The sequence below is a fragment of the Zootoca vivipara genome, chromosome 1 (genome assembly GCF_965207765.1).
Source record: "Zootoca vivipara chromosome 1, rZooViv2.hap1.1, whole genome shotgun sequence".
Lineage (NCBI taxonomy): Eukaryota > Metazoa > Chordata > Lepidosauria > Squamata > Lacertidae > Zootoca > Zootoca vivipara.
This window is the reverse complement of record NC_142582.1, coordinates 63409735-63429754: the sequence shown is the minus strand read 5'-3', so window position 1 is coordinate 63429754 and position 20020 is coordinate 63409735. Positions and strand designations below refer to the sequence as shown.

General features: G+C 39.0%; 1 protein-coding gene across 9 annotated transcripts in view; it reads right to left on the bottom strand.

The window, feature by feature from the left end:
- Positions 1-387: 387 nt before the first annotated feature.
- The window catches only part of HPS5 (HPS5 biogenesis of lysosomal organelles complex 2 subunit 2), a 30647-nt gene continuing 11014 nt past the window's right edge, over positions 388-20020 (bottom strand). For 5 of the 9 annotated variants that reach the window (XM_035120472.3, XM_035120488.3, XM_088666625.1 and 2 more), the window contains 16 exons: positions 19934-20005; positions 19057-19145; positions 18522-18700; positions 18042-18200; positions 17086-17245; positions 15121-15244; positions 12132-12287; positions 11481-11552; positions 9638-10284; positions 8763-8883; positions 7783-7938; positions 7129-7248; positions 6203-6316; positions 4552-4658; positions 3288-3573; positions 388-2708 (listed from right to left, as the gene is read on the bottom strand). In XM_035120472.3, coding sequence (XP_034976363.3) covers positions 2648-2708; positions 3288-3573; positions 4552-4658; positions 6203-6316; positions 7129-7248; positions 7783-7938; positions 8763-8883; positions 9638-10284; positions 11481-11552; positions 12132-12287; positions 15121-15244; positions 17086-17245; positions 18042-18200; positions 18522-18700; positions 19057-19145; positions 19934-20005 — 2623 coding nt within the window. In that variant the 3' untranslated portion in view covers positions 388-2647. The remainder of the gene's footprint in view (positions 2709-3287; positions 3574-4551; positions 4659-6202; positions 6317-7128; positions 7249-7782; positions 7939-8762; positions 8884-9637; positions 10285-11480; positions 11553-12131; positions 12288-15120; positions 15245-17085; positions 17246-18041; positions 18201-18521; positions 18701-19056; positions 19146-19933; positions 20006-20020) is intronic. The other 4 variants (XM_035120498.3, XM_088666649.1, XM_088666645.1 and 1 more) reach the window with 2 other exon arrangements.

The following is a 20020-nucleotide window of genomic DNA, read 5'->3' as shown; positions in this document are numbered from 1 at the left end:
AAAACAACTGTGGTTCATTATTTCAAGAGCTGGTGCTATGCTATGTTCTTAGGTGCAAGCACTTCTGTAGTAAAAAATCAGTAAGAGGGGAAGTTTGGCAGCAAACGTGGCTCTTTTCTCTTTTGTAGATGAGACCCTAAAAAACAATGATTTCAGTTTCATAAATCCCTAGATTTAAATTCAAACCTAGCACAGAAAAAGCTGACCATTCCCTCCTACTCTACAGGATGACCTGTCACATACAAGCAAAAAAAAAAATCAACATAGTACTCATGAGAATTATAAAATGAACTGCTTGTATGTCCTTTATTTTCCAGCATGTAAACTAATATTTTATGGACAATCAACTTTTTGCATCCAAAATGTTATTGAAAAATGAACCAAATGTTGAGTAAGATATATTAATTTTTATTAAACTCTGGATTAACAAAAACATGAACAAGGCACAAATAAAGCTGTTTGGTTACAAGCAATGTTTTAAAGCTATTGTTTAAACATGAACAGTGACTACAAGTAAATTATTGCAAGTAAATTATTTTTAAAAATACAAATTGTTAAGCTGTAACAAAATGCAAAACATGTTTCATAAATTTTTAGTTGTTCCACATCACATTCTCTTCAGAAAAATCTGTGTTAAAAGTACAATTTCATGATTTTGTGCTTCTTTTTAATAAAAAATATCCCAAAACCAATAGGTGATATCCAAGCAAGTTATATTCAGAATGGACCAATCAAAATCAATGGACTTACGTCTACTCTGAGCATAATTAACACATTGGCTATCCCCACCCCACCCCCAATGTGAGGTAGTAAACATTCATTTAAAAATAAGGCCCAGATTCAAAGAGCTGGAGGGTGAACTCTACACACAGCTGGGCTTCTGGAAGTAGCCTCCACAGCACTAATGAAACCTCCCCCAAACAGTACAGGTCTAAGAAGTTACTGTGGAGAATCAAGCTTTTTTACGTGGCTAACAAGATTCTCTGAACTGTGTCCTAAATATATATATAAGGCCCTCAAGCATGTACGTTAATAAATAATAACTCAGTAGTATTAGATTAGGTGTAAGTCCTTACAAGCTGTACAGTAAACCTGAGTATACAAGATGATGCAATTGTGACATTTCGGTTTTCAGCTGAAGGACTATAATAATTTTACACAATTCTGGAACCTTTCTCTAGCCCTGATTCAATAAAGCTTCAATAAATCACTAGTAATGTATGAATACTGCATAGTTCTAACATATTTAATACAAGAACAATGGGCAACATCCAACGACGTCATACTCTGTGTCTCCCTTGAGTATGACTAATGTTAGATATCACCCAATATCTAATAGGCACAATTTACATGGACTTTGAGTCAAACCACCTCAGTGCATTAGCAAAAAGCACTATTTTATGTGCGTGGTGTGGGAAAGTTGTTGATTCCACCATCACCAGCCCCAACAAATACTGCAGTGCTTTCCATTCCCCAAAAGGCCAATCTGGAGGATCCTCCCCAACTTCCAGCAGATATTTTTTCAAAAGATGTGGGGAGTGTGGGGAGCTACTGCCAGATGGAGAAGCAAGTAGGCCCCCTTTGCACCAGCAGAAATAACTGCGAACTGCTTTGGATCCAAGCCTTCTCAAAAATGAAGCATCTGATATTAAAATAATCTTAACATACAAATGGAAACCAAATTATCTTGATCAAATATCCAATGGTAGTATTAACAGAAATGTTGAGCGCATTTTCTTATACATCATTTTTGAAAACAGTCAAGCATTACAAAAAACAACAACCCAACACCTAGATTTAGAAGGAAATGTATAATATTATACCGATTTGATGAACAAGATTCTATGCGTGCATACTTGGGCATAAGCTGTATTGAACAGTGGGAACTGTTTCCAAGCATGCGTGCACAGGATGCATCGTGCAAGGATATTAAACAAAATAAAAGTGCGAAATATTTTCTTTAGGATGTGTGCAATAAGAGAACACTATGCCATAGTATACTGGATTAGATAAACCATTAAAACACCAAAATATTATGTTAAACACCATTTTTAATATATGCAAGTTCTGCCAGTGTTTACATTTAACTACTGGAATCTCAGTTCTGTTGATTATCACTTCAAATTCTGAATAAAACTTGTAAAATTCCACAGTGCTATAGTTATAAATATTTGGAGATTATATACTTGTTTTAACACCCTTTTACTTCAGCCAATGAATCAAGAGTTATATTAAAAGTGCTTTAACTCAACTCAATTATTATACACTTAGTCCCTGCAATTACACACATTCATTTATATGCAACTTTCTGGAAATGCTAGAAATGTGATGGAAGTTATTCATTTGAAATTTATATGCTGAATGTGAAGCACCACTTCCTCCATGAAAGAATCCAATTTTCACATCTAAACTTAATGCTGGTAGCTCAAAGGGCTTACCATGCACAAGCATTCTTGCTGAGCAAGCAGCAGCATTACAATTGTTCGTTAGAAGTATTGGGTAAACATGCATTCAAATACTGAATGACGGAAATCCAGTAGAAAAAGGAGCTTCGTTAACACTTTTCCTGCAAATCTGACTAAATGGATCTTCACTTTGACAGCACAAGAAGAACTTCTTCCTACTATCATTTTCTGTCATTTGTTTGCTATGCTTGTTGAGACCACAAAAATCGGTCACATCTTTCCAGCATGGACTGAATCAGGGCTCTGCAACAAAAGTGAACGCATAGGAGAAAAGAGATATTATAAAGAAATTGTGGACTAACTTTACACAGCAAATTTCATCAAGTTCATTAACTCATAAATGTGACTTTACACTTGTCTGCACTGCAGATTGCTACTACTGCAACTTCTGGTTGTTTATAGAACTTGAACCTGTCACATCAGTCAAAAGATTTATGCATTGCAGGGGCTGCATTAAATGACCCTTGTGGTCCCTTTCCAATTCTACAATTCTACGATTCTATGATTCTGTCTGTTCATTTCATGTTGCTCAATAAGAAACATCTGCGTTCATACAGAAATGGGCCATCCCATGCCAGTATATTTTGTGAAAGATTTTCTAACCACCCTTGCTTCTGGTTTCAGTAAACTATAGCTTGTACCACATTTGGATGCAATTGCAAATTATGGTTTGCCATTAACTGAAGCATGACGCTTCCAATCTTGGCACATGGAGTTTGTGCAAGCCTGAAGGCTTATAGCTACTTGCACATGCAACACGAAATCATGACACAGTATTACATTTTGACACAACCAATTTCAGACCATTATCAGAAGACTTACCTTTGTCTTTTTTCAGCAATTCTTAGTATCTCACAGACCTTGGCAAATCTTTCAGACAATTCAACCATCAGGCCACATTCCTGCAACAGCTGCAAAGCATGATCGGGACCAATTACTCTGGCCAACAGGAGAGCCACATTTTCAACTGTCACACTATTTGGCCAATTTGGATCACCATTACTAACAGCGCCGCCATTTTGCATAGCTGGATGAAGAACAATACTGCAATGACTCTTCACAAGGCAAAGAAGGAATTTCCATTCTTCCATTGTTTCTGGAATTGCCCCTAAATGCAAAAGGTAATGAGTTAGAGATCCAAACCAGATTGCTTTGTAGGACTCGATGGTGTGTGTCAGTTAAAAGTAAATAGCCCAGCGCAACCTTAGGTCCCTAGATGGTGTTGGCCTGCAACTCCCATAATCCTGGACCACTGGGCCTGGGGATGATGGAAATTGTAACTCCACAACACTAGAGGACCCATGGTTGGGGTGGGTGGGGGGAGATTCATGGACAGAATAATAGAGTAGATAGCAGGTGACATGTACGCAAGAGACAGGAAGGAGGATGGAAGTTTGCAACTATGGACACTTAATTGCATTTGCTGCAGGATAGCATGGGACATTAAATTCACTGGCGGAGGAACGTGGGTACAGACCACCCCCAGCACCACTATTCCGGTAGGGTGCCATCGCGGCGCCCCTCGGACACGTGCTGTGTACCCCCACGCGCGCCAGGCGGTGCACTACTACGCCCCCCAGAGTGCACGCCACGGCCCCGCCTGCTCTCCGCCCCTTGTAGCGGAGCAAGCAGCTTTGCCACTGTTTAAATTGTCACAGCAACACTATCTCCATTATACTGGAACACAAAGCACAAATTGAAGAGAGAGTCTGATTAAATTTAAATGAGCAAAAATATGAAAAAAGGGGTTTTCAAAATTCACAAACTGCCAATGTAGAAAAGGGCAAAAGAACGTAGCAGAAATGCCACATTTTATTGTGTGCACGATACTGGTGTTCTACAGTACATTTAGGTGTAATTGCAGTGAAAAAAGGATGCATGGTAATGATGTGGTTTTTTTCTTTTTTCTTTTCTTTTCAGAAATGCACTTGGGTAATTACTTCCATAGCTTGTTTTTGTTATTGTTGTTAAACTGTTTTATACTGACTTCGATTTAAAAAATTGATAAATAAAAAGATGTCAAAACTAGTTAGTACAAGTACAGAATGTGGAATTCTACTCAAGAATCAAATTAAGTTTTACAAACCATGTTCTCTATCCAACAAGTTCATATCATCCAAACAGACAATATGGGTAAGGGCTTCAGGTCTTCTATTCAGCTCCAAACAGAGAGAAAGATATCCAGGCCAGAAGCTGTAACAATATTACAGAGTTTCACAAACCAAAAGTAAATACTTATTATGAGTAATTACAACCTGACTGACACTTCAATATACCACAACCTTCACTGAGAAGATGACCTTCCTTCTGTCTCCCCTCAATGAACAAAGAGTTACAAGTTTAGATCACAGTATAATATGCAGTATTATATTGTCAGGTGTGGGGGACTACCATTATACTGAATAGGCCCATACTGATTTTTTGATGCTCCAACAGCATACGTCTAAATCCATATTCCATGCCTATCTTCAGGAGAATAATGACCCAATACACACCTCTCAATATCTATTAACAGCAACAGCACCAATTTCCCCCTTAACACAGAACACATACACCTCCAAGTTTACCAGTATCTTAAATAAAAAAGTTATGCAATCAAATCCAGCTGGGAGGCCCTCTTCAATTAAAAATAAATAAATAAATCTAGTTAGTTGGTTTCTGGGAGCATAACAAATCTTGACTTAGCAAGACAGAGGAGCTCACATCCAATTCACTTCTGCCTGGTCCTTTTTGCTGCCGCATCAAGCCAAGTCAACATTTGGCTTAGTGTATCATCTGATCTGAACAGGGGTTTGTGGTTAATCTCTCTCTTCACTAACCATGAGTTGCAACCAAGAGCCTGGGGCCAAATGAAAAGATGGGAACCTAAATTCACCCAAATCCAACATATTTATATGGAACTTTGAAGTACATTAAAATTTTCTGAATTCTGTTCTTCTTGAGTAAATTTTATTCATTCCACAAGGTTGTCAGCTACTTAACCTCTAGCCTGGGTTTATAAAGAATTTTGACAAAGGCAAAACACTGCTGCAGATTGTATATTCCCAGTACCATTTCTCAGTTGTTCTCTTATTCAGTAGCAAACAGAATGCAAGACCTTCGTGTTACTATACCACCCCCAACTGGCCCATGTATGCAATTCTAGCAATGGATATTTATGCTGTGGAGTGGGGAAGAAAGAAGAGGCAGGTAAGCTTTAACTCGGGGATGGGGAATCTGGGGCCGCCACAGGCTGACCACCGGAAGAGCCACAGGTTCCCCAGCCTCGTTTTAACTGAATCACAGTTGCAGCTTCATTATTTATTACTGCTGCTCAGTGCTATGGCAGGCTTTGGAAGGAGAGGTAGGTAGGCAGGCAGGCAGCAAACCTGAAAGCAAAGAAGCACATTAAATATAACTCCAGCCAGCAAGCCACTGGCTGCTGGAACACACCCACAGAGCATGATTGAGCAAGTGCATAACACATACCCTGGATAACTAAAGTTGAACAGACTAGACCAGGCATCCCCAAACTGCGGCCCTCCAGATGTTTTGGCCTACAACTCCCATGATCCCTAGCTAACAGGACCAGTGGTCGGGGAAGATGGGAATTGTAGTCTAAAACATCTGGAGGGCCGAAGTTTGGGGATGCCTGGACTAGACTATTACGTAGTGATGTGAAACCAAGGGAGAGAAACATGCACTCTTAGGTAACAAAGTTTCAAAAACATTAATTTTACCAAGGACTTCTACATTACCCATAGCTTTTGCAAATGTCAGACATCTTCTCTTTCATTACAGTGTCAGCTGGGAGTTTAAGCAATAGTAAGATCAGTTGGTTATAGCCCCAAGTAAATAAATGTGAACGTGGCCTGAAAATATTAAAGCAAAAGCAAAAAAAAAGTTAGGGAAGTTACATAAGACTTTTTAAAAATGGTAGATAACACAAGTTTGTTTCAATTTGAATCAAAACACTGCCAATATTAAAGGGAGATTCATGCATGCTGCTCCAAATCAGGGAGGGGAACATGAGGTTGGACTACTCCAACAAATTCCCCACTGTTAAATATACAGTCATCCCTTGGAAGTTGAATGGAATCCATTCCGGAAGTCTGTTCCGACTTCCAAAATGTTCGGAAACCAAAGCGCAGCTTCAAACATTCGAAAACCGGAACACTCACTTTCGGCTTTTGATCGTTCAGGAGCCAAGGTGTTCAAGATCCAAGGTATGACTGTACCTTTTAAGTAGAGATCTTTACCAGTCTTCATTTGTACTGGAATTACATTTTTTAGCTGTGCGCTTGTCACCCTGGGCTTCTCTGGAAGGAAGGACAGAACTTAAATTCAATAAACAACTAATAACATTATCCTTGATCACTGGCCATACCGTCTGGGACTAATACGAGTTGGAGTCCAACAACATACAGAGGGCCAAGAGTTTCCCATCCCTTCCATGTCCTAAGCAAAGATGTATCCTATAATAGAATTCCCCACCCCCACACAAAGCAAGGTTATCCAAATCAATTATATATCATGCATTCTGTCTCAGTGAAGCTAAAAGACTGTTGGGTGATCTTGTGACTGTGACTGTGCCTGTGACTGTCAAAAGATAATGCCTTTAGAAATGTGAATACAATTATGAAGTGTGGACAAACAGCAAGCTTGAGTCAAATGCTATTCATACCGTGGATTTCCTTGGGCATCCATTGTACTTGCTGTATGTGGGGCATCTTGAGAAACTGCCAAACGTAACCAATCTAACCGTAATGACTCAGGATGAAGAAGAGATCCCAGGAAGGACAGCCTAGAAAGAGATTGTTCACCGCTAATTATATGTGCATTCTGGCAATAAAAAGGATTTACAACATACAAGCCACTAGGACTAGTTTCACAATATGGCATACTTGAATGTCATTTAAGTAGTGCTGCCTTTAAAAAAAATTGTCATCCAATTATAAGGAGCCAAAAGAAATGTTTAATGCCTTATTGTATACAACCATACTGTATTAAAAAGTTCTCAAATAACCACGTATGCAGGGTTTTTTGCTAATAGTTACTACCCACTCAAGATATTATTTCCCTTCTCAGAGACCTAATGTCATTAAGAAGCAACAAATATTTTAGAATCATAGAATTGTAGTTGGAAGGGACCACAAGGGTCATCTAGTGCAACCTCCTGCGATGCAGAAATTAAAGAATCCTTGACATATGGCAATCCAACCACTGTTAAAAATCCTCTAATGAGAGGAGTCCACATTTCACCGCTACCCTAATTATTACTTCCATGCATCCCATTCCTTAACTTTTGTTCCACAGAATAAGAGAGCACAATATATACCGTTCATCTTCAGCCCTTGATTTGATTAGACTGTCTAAATATGCCAGGAAATGCTGAGGATTGCTTTTACAAATTTGCTTGATATCTGAAGGCAAAATAGAGGGACAAAACTTGATCAGGGGCCTTAGTGAAGTTTCTCCAAATTTTTCATAAAGCCTATATGAGAACAAGAGATGACACAAAAGTCACACTTATTTAAGAAAACAATTTTCAGAATTATTATTTTCTAGCATAGTATATCGATCAACACATTTAAACATAGCTAACACTGCAAATATAACTGCAAGGTTTATCACAATACTAGTGAGGCTTGCCTGAAACTAGATCAGGCATCCCCAAACTGTGGCCCTCCAGATGTTTTGGCCTACAACTCCCATGATCCCTAGCTAAGAGGACTAGTGGTCAGAGATGATGGGAATTGTAGTCCAAAACATCTGGAGGGCCGAAGTTTGGGGGTGCCTGAACTAGATTGTGGGAAGAAGGGTGTGTCTTAACATTAGGCCAAATGTGGGAAACCTTTGGACCTCTGGATGCTGCTGAACTACAACTCCCACCATTCCTGGCTGCTGACCACAATTACTGGAATTGATGGGAACTGTAGTTTAACAACATGGGGGGGGGGGTTCCCCCACACCTGTACTGAGCAAAGTGAGCAGATGCTGGGAGTAGCACCATCAGCTCCAGGGCTGTTCCTCAAAAGGCCTCTGACCCTTCCTCTCTGCTGGACACTACAGAGCTATACTGCCTCAGGTGTTGTGAAGGACAGTCACATCATCAGTGCTGAATAAAGTCAGCCTCTGAACGTATAATGGGAAGGGGTGCCATGGTAATGAAATATTATTATGGGCCAGCCCTAGAAAATGCAAGTATGAAACCACCTCCCATTAATAAAAATGCAATATGACTTATCTGAAGAGTGACTACATATGCAAGCCTAGTATTAAATAAGATGTAGTCAAATTAAGTCAAATGGTGAATACCTTAGGACATGTGCTAGCAACACAGGAGCATCCCAGGGACCCAGATCCACTAGCAATTTCAGTATTCTAAACATATCTCCATTCTCCAGGGCCATAGTGACTGGACTAGTCCGAGTCAGTTCTGAAACCAATAATTTTACATGTAACAACTATATTGAAAAGTAACATTAAGAACAGTGCTAATTTTCACATAAACATTAAATTGGGGGAAAAACACTTATGAGCTAAATGGTAACAAGAAAAGAAAATCAGTCAATGTCATTTAGGAAATATTTTAATTGGATTTTACTTTTATTTTTATGAATGGGAGTTAGATAAAGCTTTCAACTGTGTTAATGTTAATTAGGAGTAAACATATAAAAAGCCCGCTGTATGATGCCAATAGCCCACCTAGTCCAGCATCCTGTTCTTACAGTGGCCAGCCAGATGCCTGTGAAATTTGAGCACAAGAGTGCTCTCTCCTTCTGTGCTTCCAGCAACTAGTTTTCAAAAGCACTATGCCTCCAACTGTGGAGGCAGAATGTAGCCATCATGGCTAATTGCCATTGAAAGCCCCAGACAGCATGCCCCATATTTCAGCTTGCAAATATTTTCAACAAATTTCATTTTGAATAAATTCTATATAAAGCTTCAACACACTGACAGACACAAGGTCCTCCAACAGTTCAATCTTACATAGATCTGCTTAGAATCAGCCCCAATGAGTTCAATACAACTTAATTCAAGTTAAGTGTGTATAGAACTGCACTGTGAATTCATACAACCTGAGAATCGTAGAACTGTAGGGTTGGAAGGGACCCCAAGGGACATCTAGTCCAACCCCCTGCAATGCAGGGATCTCAGCTAAAGCATCCATGACTGGTGGCCATGCTTACCTTTTAATCCTTCCACATAGGTTTCCCAAACTCTAGGATGATTGCTATGACAGGTTATAATACATTGCTTCAGCCTTTCCAGATCCAGAAGAAAAAAGTAGTCTTTTATGAATCTACAAGCCAAGGCATCTGAATCTTCTGGCTGCACACACTGTTCACCATTAATTTGTGAATATTCATATACATTTAATTCAAAACATAAAGTTGCCAGCTCTACCAGATCTTTCTGGACATTCTCTGGTATGAAACATGGGGAATGAATCTGAAAAGAATGGTTAAATGTGGTTTCCGACTTTGGATGTTTGCTCAGTATTTTATCATTATGACTGCTACTATTTGGCTTGGTATTTTCATCCCAGGCGTCTTCTTGTTCTTTATTTACATCATCATTTTCATAGTTTGTTCTCAAAACAGGCATCTGTTCCATATCTGCACATTCATCATGTTGAGGCATTTCCACATTTTCTTTGAAAACTTGCTGTTCTTCAGGCTGCAAAGGCAACTCATTGTCTATCTTAGATGAGCTCTCATCTAAAACGGCAAATGCTTCAAATCTAAATGTTTTTTCTAGAAATGGAATCCAGTTTAGCAAAACTGCTCTCAAGTACTGTGGTTGTAACAAAACTAGTGGATCCTGAAGTCTGGTTCTGCAAAAAGGAAATATGCAAACTTAAAATTTGATTTGATACCCACAAGAAAAAGAAAGCAAATTATACTGCCAACATTGTACCTCTCATAAAGAATCTCTTATATGTGTTTTTAGGATTGCAACCCACAATTAATAATTCTTTGGGCACAGTTCAGTCCACCTTTCCTACAATACATGGAAAATTTGTTCCACATACGTGCAAAAGCAACACAATGAGTCATTTTGGAGAATGGAAGGTTTGTGTGGACTCTCATATCCCCATCTTAGCCAGCTTTGATGTTCCAGAGTTAATAATCATGACTCCTAAACTTCCAGATAAATCCTAAATGTAACAGTAAGCTACTTTTCTGAGAACTAGTATTACAGTGTATGGAGAAATATTAGCATAGCATCACAGCTTTAAAAACAGTCAACTTTCATCTGCATAGAACAGGCATGGGGAATCTGTAGCTCATAGGCTAAATTAGGCCCAGCAGGGATGTTAATTTAGGCTGTGGGGCTTTCCCCACATCCAACCATGCCCACCTGCATCACACCCAACATCACATGTGCAGCAGGGAAAGACATGGCTGCAAAGGAACTATCAGGAGTATTAAGAGTACACTCTGCAAGCAGGACCTTTCAAACTGGGTACTAAGCCCCCTGGGATGGGGGTGGGGATGATTTATTAATTTTGTTGGTCACTTTATCTTGCCCAAGGCAACCCAAAGTGACTTACAACCAGATTGGCTCTACTCTGGAAATTTCAGCCAAAGCTTCCAAGGGGAACAGATCCATCTTCATTTTCAGGCACAGCATGAATCCAAACCACCCCGCGAGTGTCCTCCTCATACTTTCCTTCAAAGTTAAGCCACCTGACATCACAGCGCATCAGATGAATGAGAGGTGGGCAACCATCAGGGATGGGGAAATTAAGGATCTGGAATATACTGGTGTTTGTTTTTCATTTCCTTTTGCTTTTAACTTTTTAATTATTTGCCTGTTTGGTTTTTGTATTGCTGTATATCACTGCGATATATCTTTACAATACAGCAGTATATAAATCTTTTTTATAAATAAAAATATAAATTATACAAAATATTCTACTAATGTATTTAATATATTTCGATCCTGCCCCTGCTCCATAAAGAGCTCAAGGTTCTCCTCTCCCTGCTCTGCATATTGTATCCTCAGAACACTTGATGCCTTACTTACAGGGTCTCCGTAGTTGCTGCCCCGAGGTCGTTAAGGGGGTCCTCTTCATGAGGCTGGCTCTGCAGCTCAAGCCTTGAAAGAAAAGGTTAATTTTAATAGCCAGTGGGAGGAATGAAAAACATTTCCCTGTCTCACTCCTAAGTTTGTTTCAGTAAAACTCTATACCACCTAGAAGACTGAGCTGTATAAAAGCACCAAAGCCTTTCCCATTTTCTTTTCACTTTGGTGCCTCTGCTCACATATTTTTCAGCGCTACAAATACAGAATTATTTCATCTAAAAATGATGACCATCTAAAAATGATTACTTCATCTAAAAATGATGACCATGCATCCCCAGGAGTGTTTCTGCGCGTGGGTAACTTTATTACTATATTTCTGTTACCAAACCCTACCCCAACAGCATCTTTCTTAGTAAGCTTGGTATTCCATGTCACAAAGTCAAATGCATGGCTGGATTCCAGTGCCACTTCCAATAGCCAAAGGTTGCTTTTTGGTAGTATTGCAGCATGTTACTAGAAATGGGTGATTCAGAAATGCATTTGCATGATGACGAGTTAAAGAGTCAACCAATAATGCAGTAGTTCTTCCTGCCTCATCACACTGTTGAAAGGAAAAAAATTGCTGCACAGGCTAAAAGAGCTTTTACTCACTCTTCTTCATCATCTTCTCCTTCCTCTTGAGGTTGGGCTAGTCTAGCAGTCATTTCTGGAAGCTGTTCTTCATCTTTAATGTCCTGTCTGATTCTATCAGGACTCACATGAAGAGTACCAATCTTTTCTGTGGTCTTACGTACAAAGCTAGAAACACTGTAAGTTAAGTGCAAACATTGTATGAGCACCAAAAAGGACAAAATCATAGATTAAGGCAGCCATGTGGCACCTCAGAATTTATCATAGCAAGAGCTTGCACAGGTCTTCTTCAGATATATAAAGCAGATCAAGAAGATGGATGATATATGTTGCTGCTCTTTGTGTACAAGGCAAAAATATTTTGGTCAGCACAAGCAGAGATTTTAGAACATTAAACAATGTCAATGTAGGATTGTTAAAGCAAGGTTAAAGAAGATATGGTTAAAAGGATTAGTATCCCACATTAGCTGATTGCTGGGATTAAGCTATATGTTTAGGCAAACGTTGAACCTAAAAAGTGGAAAATAAAAATACAAATCCTTGCTTCTATGATGCTCTACCCACAGCACTCCTATATTGAACATAATACTTGAAAGTACAACATTCATTCCAGTTTTGTTTGTTTCATGTTTTGGGGCTTTAGGCTATGTCTAAATGAACAAAGGTAAGTGAAATCAGGGAGCTGGTGTAGCCAAGATTAGATGCATTGTTTCTATAATGGTCATAATTTTTTTAGCATGTTAGGTTGTAGAATTGGTTACAGGTAGGTAGCCGTGTTGGTCTGGGTCGAAGTAAAATAAAAAAATTCCTTCAGTAGCACCTTAAAGACCAACTAAGTTTTTGTTTTGGTATGAGCTTTCGTGTGCATGCACACTTGTTTCTTTTAAATAGAAGAGAGTAATCAACACTTGTTTTCTTACCAAGTATGTAAAAATTGCTGGTGGATACAGATGTTCATTCACCAGAAAATAGGAATAGAAGTAGAGCAACACCTTTATTACGATCACAAAGCAATATCACAAGGCTTTCAAGTTTACAGAATTCTTCATCAGGATCAGTGTTGACCAATTTATTTATTTATTTATTTTAAAAGGAAGTGCGAGAAAAGAAACATCTGGGCATGATGAAAAACCCCAAAGTCTGCAAATGCCATGCTGAACACACTGTGTTAATCTAACTGGAGAATTGTGCTGGGTGCAAAATATGTTTTAGGTTATACCAAGGACTACCAAAACTATACGGCATTCCTTCTTTGAAAACTGTAAAGCAAGAAGTTATTAGATATGAATGGCTGCTGGCGTTTATATTTTCAAAAGAGAAAATGTAACAGCCACTATTTCTTAGTTCCATTATCCATTGTAGCCACTTTCAACCAGAACAACAGTTACGAGCATTGTGCGTGCAGTATACTGAATTGTTTCAGCTCATCATCTTTCAACAATGCTGAAGGTTAGAATTCACATCTCATACTATAGCCCTTTTCAGGCACTCTCTCCTTGTGCAAGTGGAAGATGGAGAGTGAGGTGGTGTTAAAACAGAATTCACCAACCTGGTGCCCTCCTGTTATTTTAGAGTATAACTCCCATCAAAGTCATGGGGAAGGCTGTCTTACAGCAACCCTCAAAATAGGTAAAGGTAAAGGGACCCCTGAACATTAGATCCAGTTGTGGACTCTGGGGTTGTGGCGCTCATCTCACGTACAGCTTCCAGATCATGTGGCCAGCATGACTAAGCCGCTTCTGGCGAAACTAGAGGAGCGCACGGAAATGCCGTTTACCTTCCCACCGGAGCAGTACCTATTTATCTACTTGCACCTTTGACGTGCTTTCAAACTGCTAGGTAGGCAGGAGCAGGGACTGAGCAACGGGAGCTCACTCTGTCGCGGGGATTCGAACCGCTGACCTTCTGATAGGCAAGCTCTAGGCTCTGTGGTTTAGACCACAATGCCACCCGCGTCCCAACCCTCAAAATAGCCATCATCAATTCCGTTGTAGTGGTTTCCAGACTCTAAAATGTTAAAATGCAGCATCAGTATATGGCCCAAAGGCAAGCAATCTGCTTCCCCCCCCCCTTAAGACCTATTCATTTACTTTGCCGTTTTGGTTGATTCTTCATTGCCAATTCAAAAGAAAGGACTAAAAATGTCTTTTAGATTTCAGTATTTTATTTGACCGTTCTATGGCCAATTTTTTGATGCAGGAATGAAGAGACACCGCCTATCACCTGAAAGTAAGTATGGCTTTCTCTGTCTTGTGCTGAAATTAATAATCAGAAGAGTCTTCTGCAAAGCACTCCTAGGAGGACACATCCTGATAACTTTAGGACCTCAAAGTTAATCAGATATGAAGTTTGAAACAGCAGTAAGTGCTGGGTACCTACAGAGGTGGGATTCTTCAACTATATCTTCCCCATATATCTATGAATGGCATCAATCTGATTTCAAATCTCCTGTCCCGATCCTGAATCCATGGTCTGAGAACTCCTCAATTGTGCATCTGGTTCCAATCATGAGAGGACTTATTTGACTTAAATGCTAATTGTTTGCTCCTATTGGTTTTAAAACTCACCATTTAGGATATTATTGACCAATGGGTCAGTCACTGGATCCTTACTAGAAAGCTCTATATACACTATAGCTGCCTTTAAGCACTCAAAGCATTCCAAACTGGCACCACTTGGGATAGTATAGTCAGTGTTATACTGGTAATGGAGAGCTAGGTTAAGAAGGATAATGAAAAACTTTCACAGTTGCAGAGGCACGACCCACATGTTAAAATTAGTGGTAAACAGCTGAAGATTCATGAGCCACCCAGGATAAGGCAAGCATCCCCACCACACTCTTATGCCCTTTAATGATTAAGAGACTTTTAACCCCAGCCCATCTTCAGCTAGCTAGTTTCAAGGAGTCAAAGGCTAGCATGGAAAAATGTGGCATGAGTTACAAGTAATGTTTAATGATTGGACAAAACAAAAAGTATGTAATGGGTGAGGAATTCACATGTGATTTTACCTGTCCTTGACAGCTTGAAGAGAGACGAGGGGAGATGGGGAACGGAATGACAATGGAATACTGAATGGAAGAAAAGTCTCATTCCGATCAGTGTCGACCATCACAGAAGCATGAGATACAGTGTCTAACAAACAAAATTAAAATTTAAAAGTCATAAAATGGAGTGATTTGACAACATAGGCTTAGGACTGATCAGATGCTGTGCTTCACAACAGATTTTTTTCACCTCCTTCCAGTAGGTGTCAATGCCATAATTACCACCTTTTGCCAAATCATATGGGAAATAACAACCCAATCTGAACCACCAGCATTTAGGTGATCTGGCAGTTCTGCTTTTTTTAGGAAAGCAACTTGATTTGTCAGATAACTTTGGGCCTAGTTTCAAAGCATCTGTAGTAAAATGCAACTTGAAATACGAGTCCTAAAACACACTGATAAATGGTTTGAATGTACATATGCATTTGAGGTTTGGACAGCAATTTACAAACTACAGGACCTGAGGAATTTTCGTGTGTGTGAGTGACACACACACACACACACACACACACACACAATCAATCAGTGTCTCCTGGTATCCATTATGCAACACTTAATTTAGAGATGCAGTTTTCACCAATATCCTCAATATCACTGATATTTTAGGGTGAGCAACAGATCATTTCCACAATGTATTAAGCAAAGTGACAAGCGGCAAATGGTGCGTACAGTGTAAAACCTCCAAATACAAGAGCAAGGAGTTTACAGAATAAAAAGCATGGGGAACGCACAAGAAAAGCAAGTACCATGCTGCTATTACCACTGTTTCAAGAAACCTGAATGTCTAAATTCCTTTCTTCATCTTAATTCATGGAATTAGAAGCATTCTTGCAAATAAACCATCAAGTATGCAGTTTATTCAAGGCCAAAGCTAAGATTAAAAAGGGATTATATTTTGCCCAAGAGAAAAATTACAGCAGTTCAAAAATATTAATTTTATATATGAGTGAGAACAAAGGAATCCCTTCAAAGAACAGAAAGGACTACATATTCATTTAAAATGCTATCAGGAAACAGCACCAATCAAAGCACACATGTATAGCCTTAACCCAAACATGCAAAATCTACAGTTTGATGTTACCAGCAAATTCGGTAAACCCCCCATATTCCTGTCATCTACATTCAAACTACTGTTGTTCTAGGGGAATATTCATTGAAAGAATGGAGTATTTATCACCAGCACATTTCTCCCTTAAAACACTGAATACAATAAACGAAGTTCTCTTACCAACCATTGATAATGTGATAATGACTCAAAACATTACTTTTTACGTACAAGACTAAACTATCCGCCTGAGGTCCAATGAACCTCCTTCAATTTTACAGAAGGAATATAATTTTAGCCATAAAAGTGAAACAGCTCCAAGTTTTGAATCCCCACCATTAGAACACAGATTTGCTTAGTTCCTACAAAACACTGAATCACCTTGTCAGCTGAGTGCTGGTGTCACTCTGAGATACCGAACTCAGGTGCTTACAGAGTTTCACAACAGCTTGACTGGAGCAGAAGAGGCTAACAGGTTTCTGAACACAAAATCTTAAAGGAGAGCCATGAAAGCAGCAGAGGTGATTATGCTTTTCTGCTTGAGTGAAATTATGAATCGAACATGATAGCAACCTTCATTTACATGACAGTGCAGCAAAGTAGGTGACATGAAGCAGTAATGTCTCTCACACACAAACTATCAGACTTTTACCAAAGAGTTACATCACCTGTTAATAAATTATTTTGGAGGAAAACATGATAACCAGCATTCAGAACTGTCGCTACATAAACAAGGTAAATGATAATTTGTAGGAGAGTGTAGAAGTCCCTAACAATGCCACCAAACAGCTGGAATTAGCAACAACCTTGTTTTCAGAGCCAGCAGCAAATCCCCATCTATTTACAGGACACACACACGAGTATCTAGTAAATGTTTGTATTACCACATTCCTGGTGCTCTTCTTCCTGGTGTGTGTGAAATTCTCTCAATCTTTCATCTTCTGATAGAGTTTGGCTATGCAAGGAGCAAGAATCCTCATCAGACTGGCTGCCTCTTCGGCTAATAACACGATAAATGCCAGAATCTAATACGCTGAAACTTTCCTATTGAGAAATTGTAATGTAAGCTTTAAAAGTCTGCCTTTATGAATTTGATCCAGCCAAAAGACAAGCCACTGGTTTTAGTATAGAAGAGCACATATTTAACTCTCCTAATAAAATAAATGGGAAATGCATATGAAGCCTCCCAAAGGCTCTTGCACCTGCTAAAATCTGCTATAAATGATTCTGCAAGCCTCTAAAACAGATTTAGGGAAGTGTGAGTGATTCAGTGGCTAAAAACTACTTCCTTCCACTGACAAAAGTCTTACTGTCAGGTGAGTGACACGATTAGATACAACCCACAAAACACCAATGATACAACAAAAATAGAACACTGGGAAACATGCAACTAATAAAACAAAGAACCCAAGCAACATTACTCAAATATAATGCATATGTGATATGTGTTACATGCAAAATATAATATATGCGTCATGGGAAAACACAATCGCCATTTGTATTCCAATAAATGTAACATTTGTGTTGCCTACCTATTTTTTAAAAGTCAGAATAGAAAAAGCCTCCAAGCCAGGTTACATTTATTCCTAGACTATTTTGATTATATGCCTATTTATTGTATTATGAAAGCTCTCTCTATACCTTAGCATTGCGACATCTGCTATAACAACAGATGCATCTTGGAACACACAGCCCAAATTATAGCTCCTATTATAAATATCAAATGCACAAAATGTACCCTTTTTAAAAAAGCTAACTATAATGAAGCACAGAAAATAAAATTGTTAAGGGAATGAAAATATAGCTATAATATGTATCGCATTTAGAGGAATACGCTTACATGTGAAGAAATACTGCTCCTCCTGCTGCTGCATGCAGAATCCAAAGGCTCTAGCTTTGAGATCAGTTCTTCAAGCTGAGTAATGATATCACTTTGTGTTGAAAGATCCAACTGTGATTTCAAATGTTCTAGCTTATCTATAGGAAGAGCTTTTCTTGCCTAATAATGCATAAAGTTTTATTAAACAGGTTACAATCAACTATTTTATTTATTTCATAACTTTATATACTGCTTGACAGTAAAAAAACAAACACAAAACCCTCAAAGCATTGGGGTGCTGCTGCTGGGGGTGGGGAGCAAGGTGTAAAAAAACTTTTTTAAAAAACCAAAACTTTTCTTCCCTGAACTTCCTTGATTACCACGTTGGCCTGGATCCTAAGGTAATAGATTATCTTTTCTTTGCATTGCAAGACTTACTATTTCTCAGAACTGCTTTTAAAAAGACATTTTTTAAAAAATAATATATTCAGCCTTGCTTACCCGACATAAGACAATAGAATTCTGGAAGAGGCAGCACACCCTGGCTGCAAGAGTCCAAAAGCTTCTTCTAAGTAAACGTTCTATACATCTTTCCACTGGTAGAAGGGAAAGGTGAGAGACTTTTCCACTGGTGTGCAAACAGAAGAGCTCATTTTTATATACTGCAATATCATGAATATCTAGGCAAAACAGAAGATTACAAGAGTCAGTACAGAGCTCCCCAATGTTTAATACTATACTTCATATTAACCAAAATAGTCTGGTTGCACCTTTCAAGATTTTCATGTTTATAAACATATGAAAACTAGATAGGAGAAATAAAGTACATGTTCCTGTAGAAAAGTCTTGTTAGCATTACCCATTTTGCCGGACACAACACATTTCCCCCCACTGTACAATGTGTGCACCAGCTTCCAATTCATGGCCAAACAGGTATCAGCCTCACAGCAAAGGCAGGGTGAACTTTATTCTGATGTTATGTCGTTTCAAGAGCACATAAAAGAGATCCAAGTTCACTATAAAGCATATAATTTACCTTTCATTTCGCTCCAGAGCAAAACTTGAACATTTTGTGGAATGAAAATATAAATGCCTCTTTCTGTCCATGTCATTACACAGTGCTCACTGTAAAGAAAAAAGATGTGGGTATCCGGAATGCGGTTGCATCTGTTGTGATCACACACACAAAAATGTGAAAAGTTTGAATGACAACATTCCAACACCTTCCATGATGCAGCATTCACAACATACGTTTAAAGGCCTATGATACCCCTTTAATCAGTAATGGGCTCCCCCAAAGAATTCTGGTAGCTGAGAGTGCCAAAGGTTGTTTGGAGTCCTCTATTCCCCTCCTACAGCAACCATTCCCAAAGTGGTTTAACATTCAATCCCTCTTCACAGGGAACTGAGAATTGAGTTTACACAGAGAAACTACAGAGCTTACAGAAAGCTCTGTAAGGAGGAAAGCATTCTCCTAACAACTCTCAGCATCCTTAACAAACTCCAGCTATATATCAAAGTGTTTTAAATGTATGGTGTGAATGGGGTCTCACTCAGCGTAACCTACTGCACAAGGTCAGTGCGGGGACAAAAATACATGTTTCTATCCTGAGCAACATGGAAGGCAGATGAGATACAAATAAATAAATAAAATAATTACAGTGAGATTAAACGAGCCCCACCCCACCCCCAATCTCTCAGTCCTTGTTTCACTATGGGTGCTGTCGTACGACCACCAACCCCGAACAGACAGCTGCAATGTTGCTGTCTTCCATTCAGCAGCCTCACAAACGCAACAATAGAAAGCTGAAAGAGATCACTTAACCTAAATGTACCATTTGTCAACTAAATTTTTCAGCTGATCTGAATTGTTTTAGCTGCAGGGCTACAAGAAGAAATGGCTTCATATTTACCTCAAATAAAGCAGCCTAGGAAAAGCCAAAGACTGAGGGGAGCAGGCTGAAACTTTATATTCCAGATCATCCCTTTAAAAAGAAATA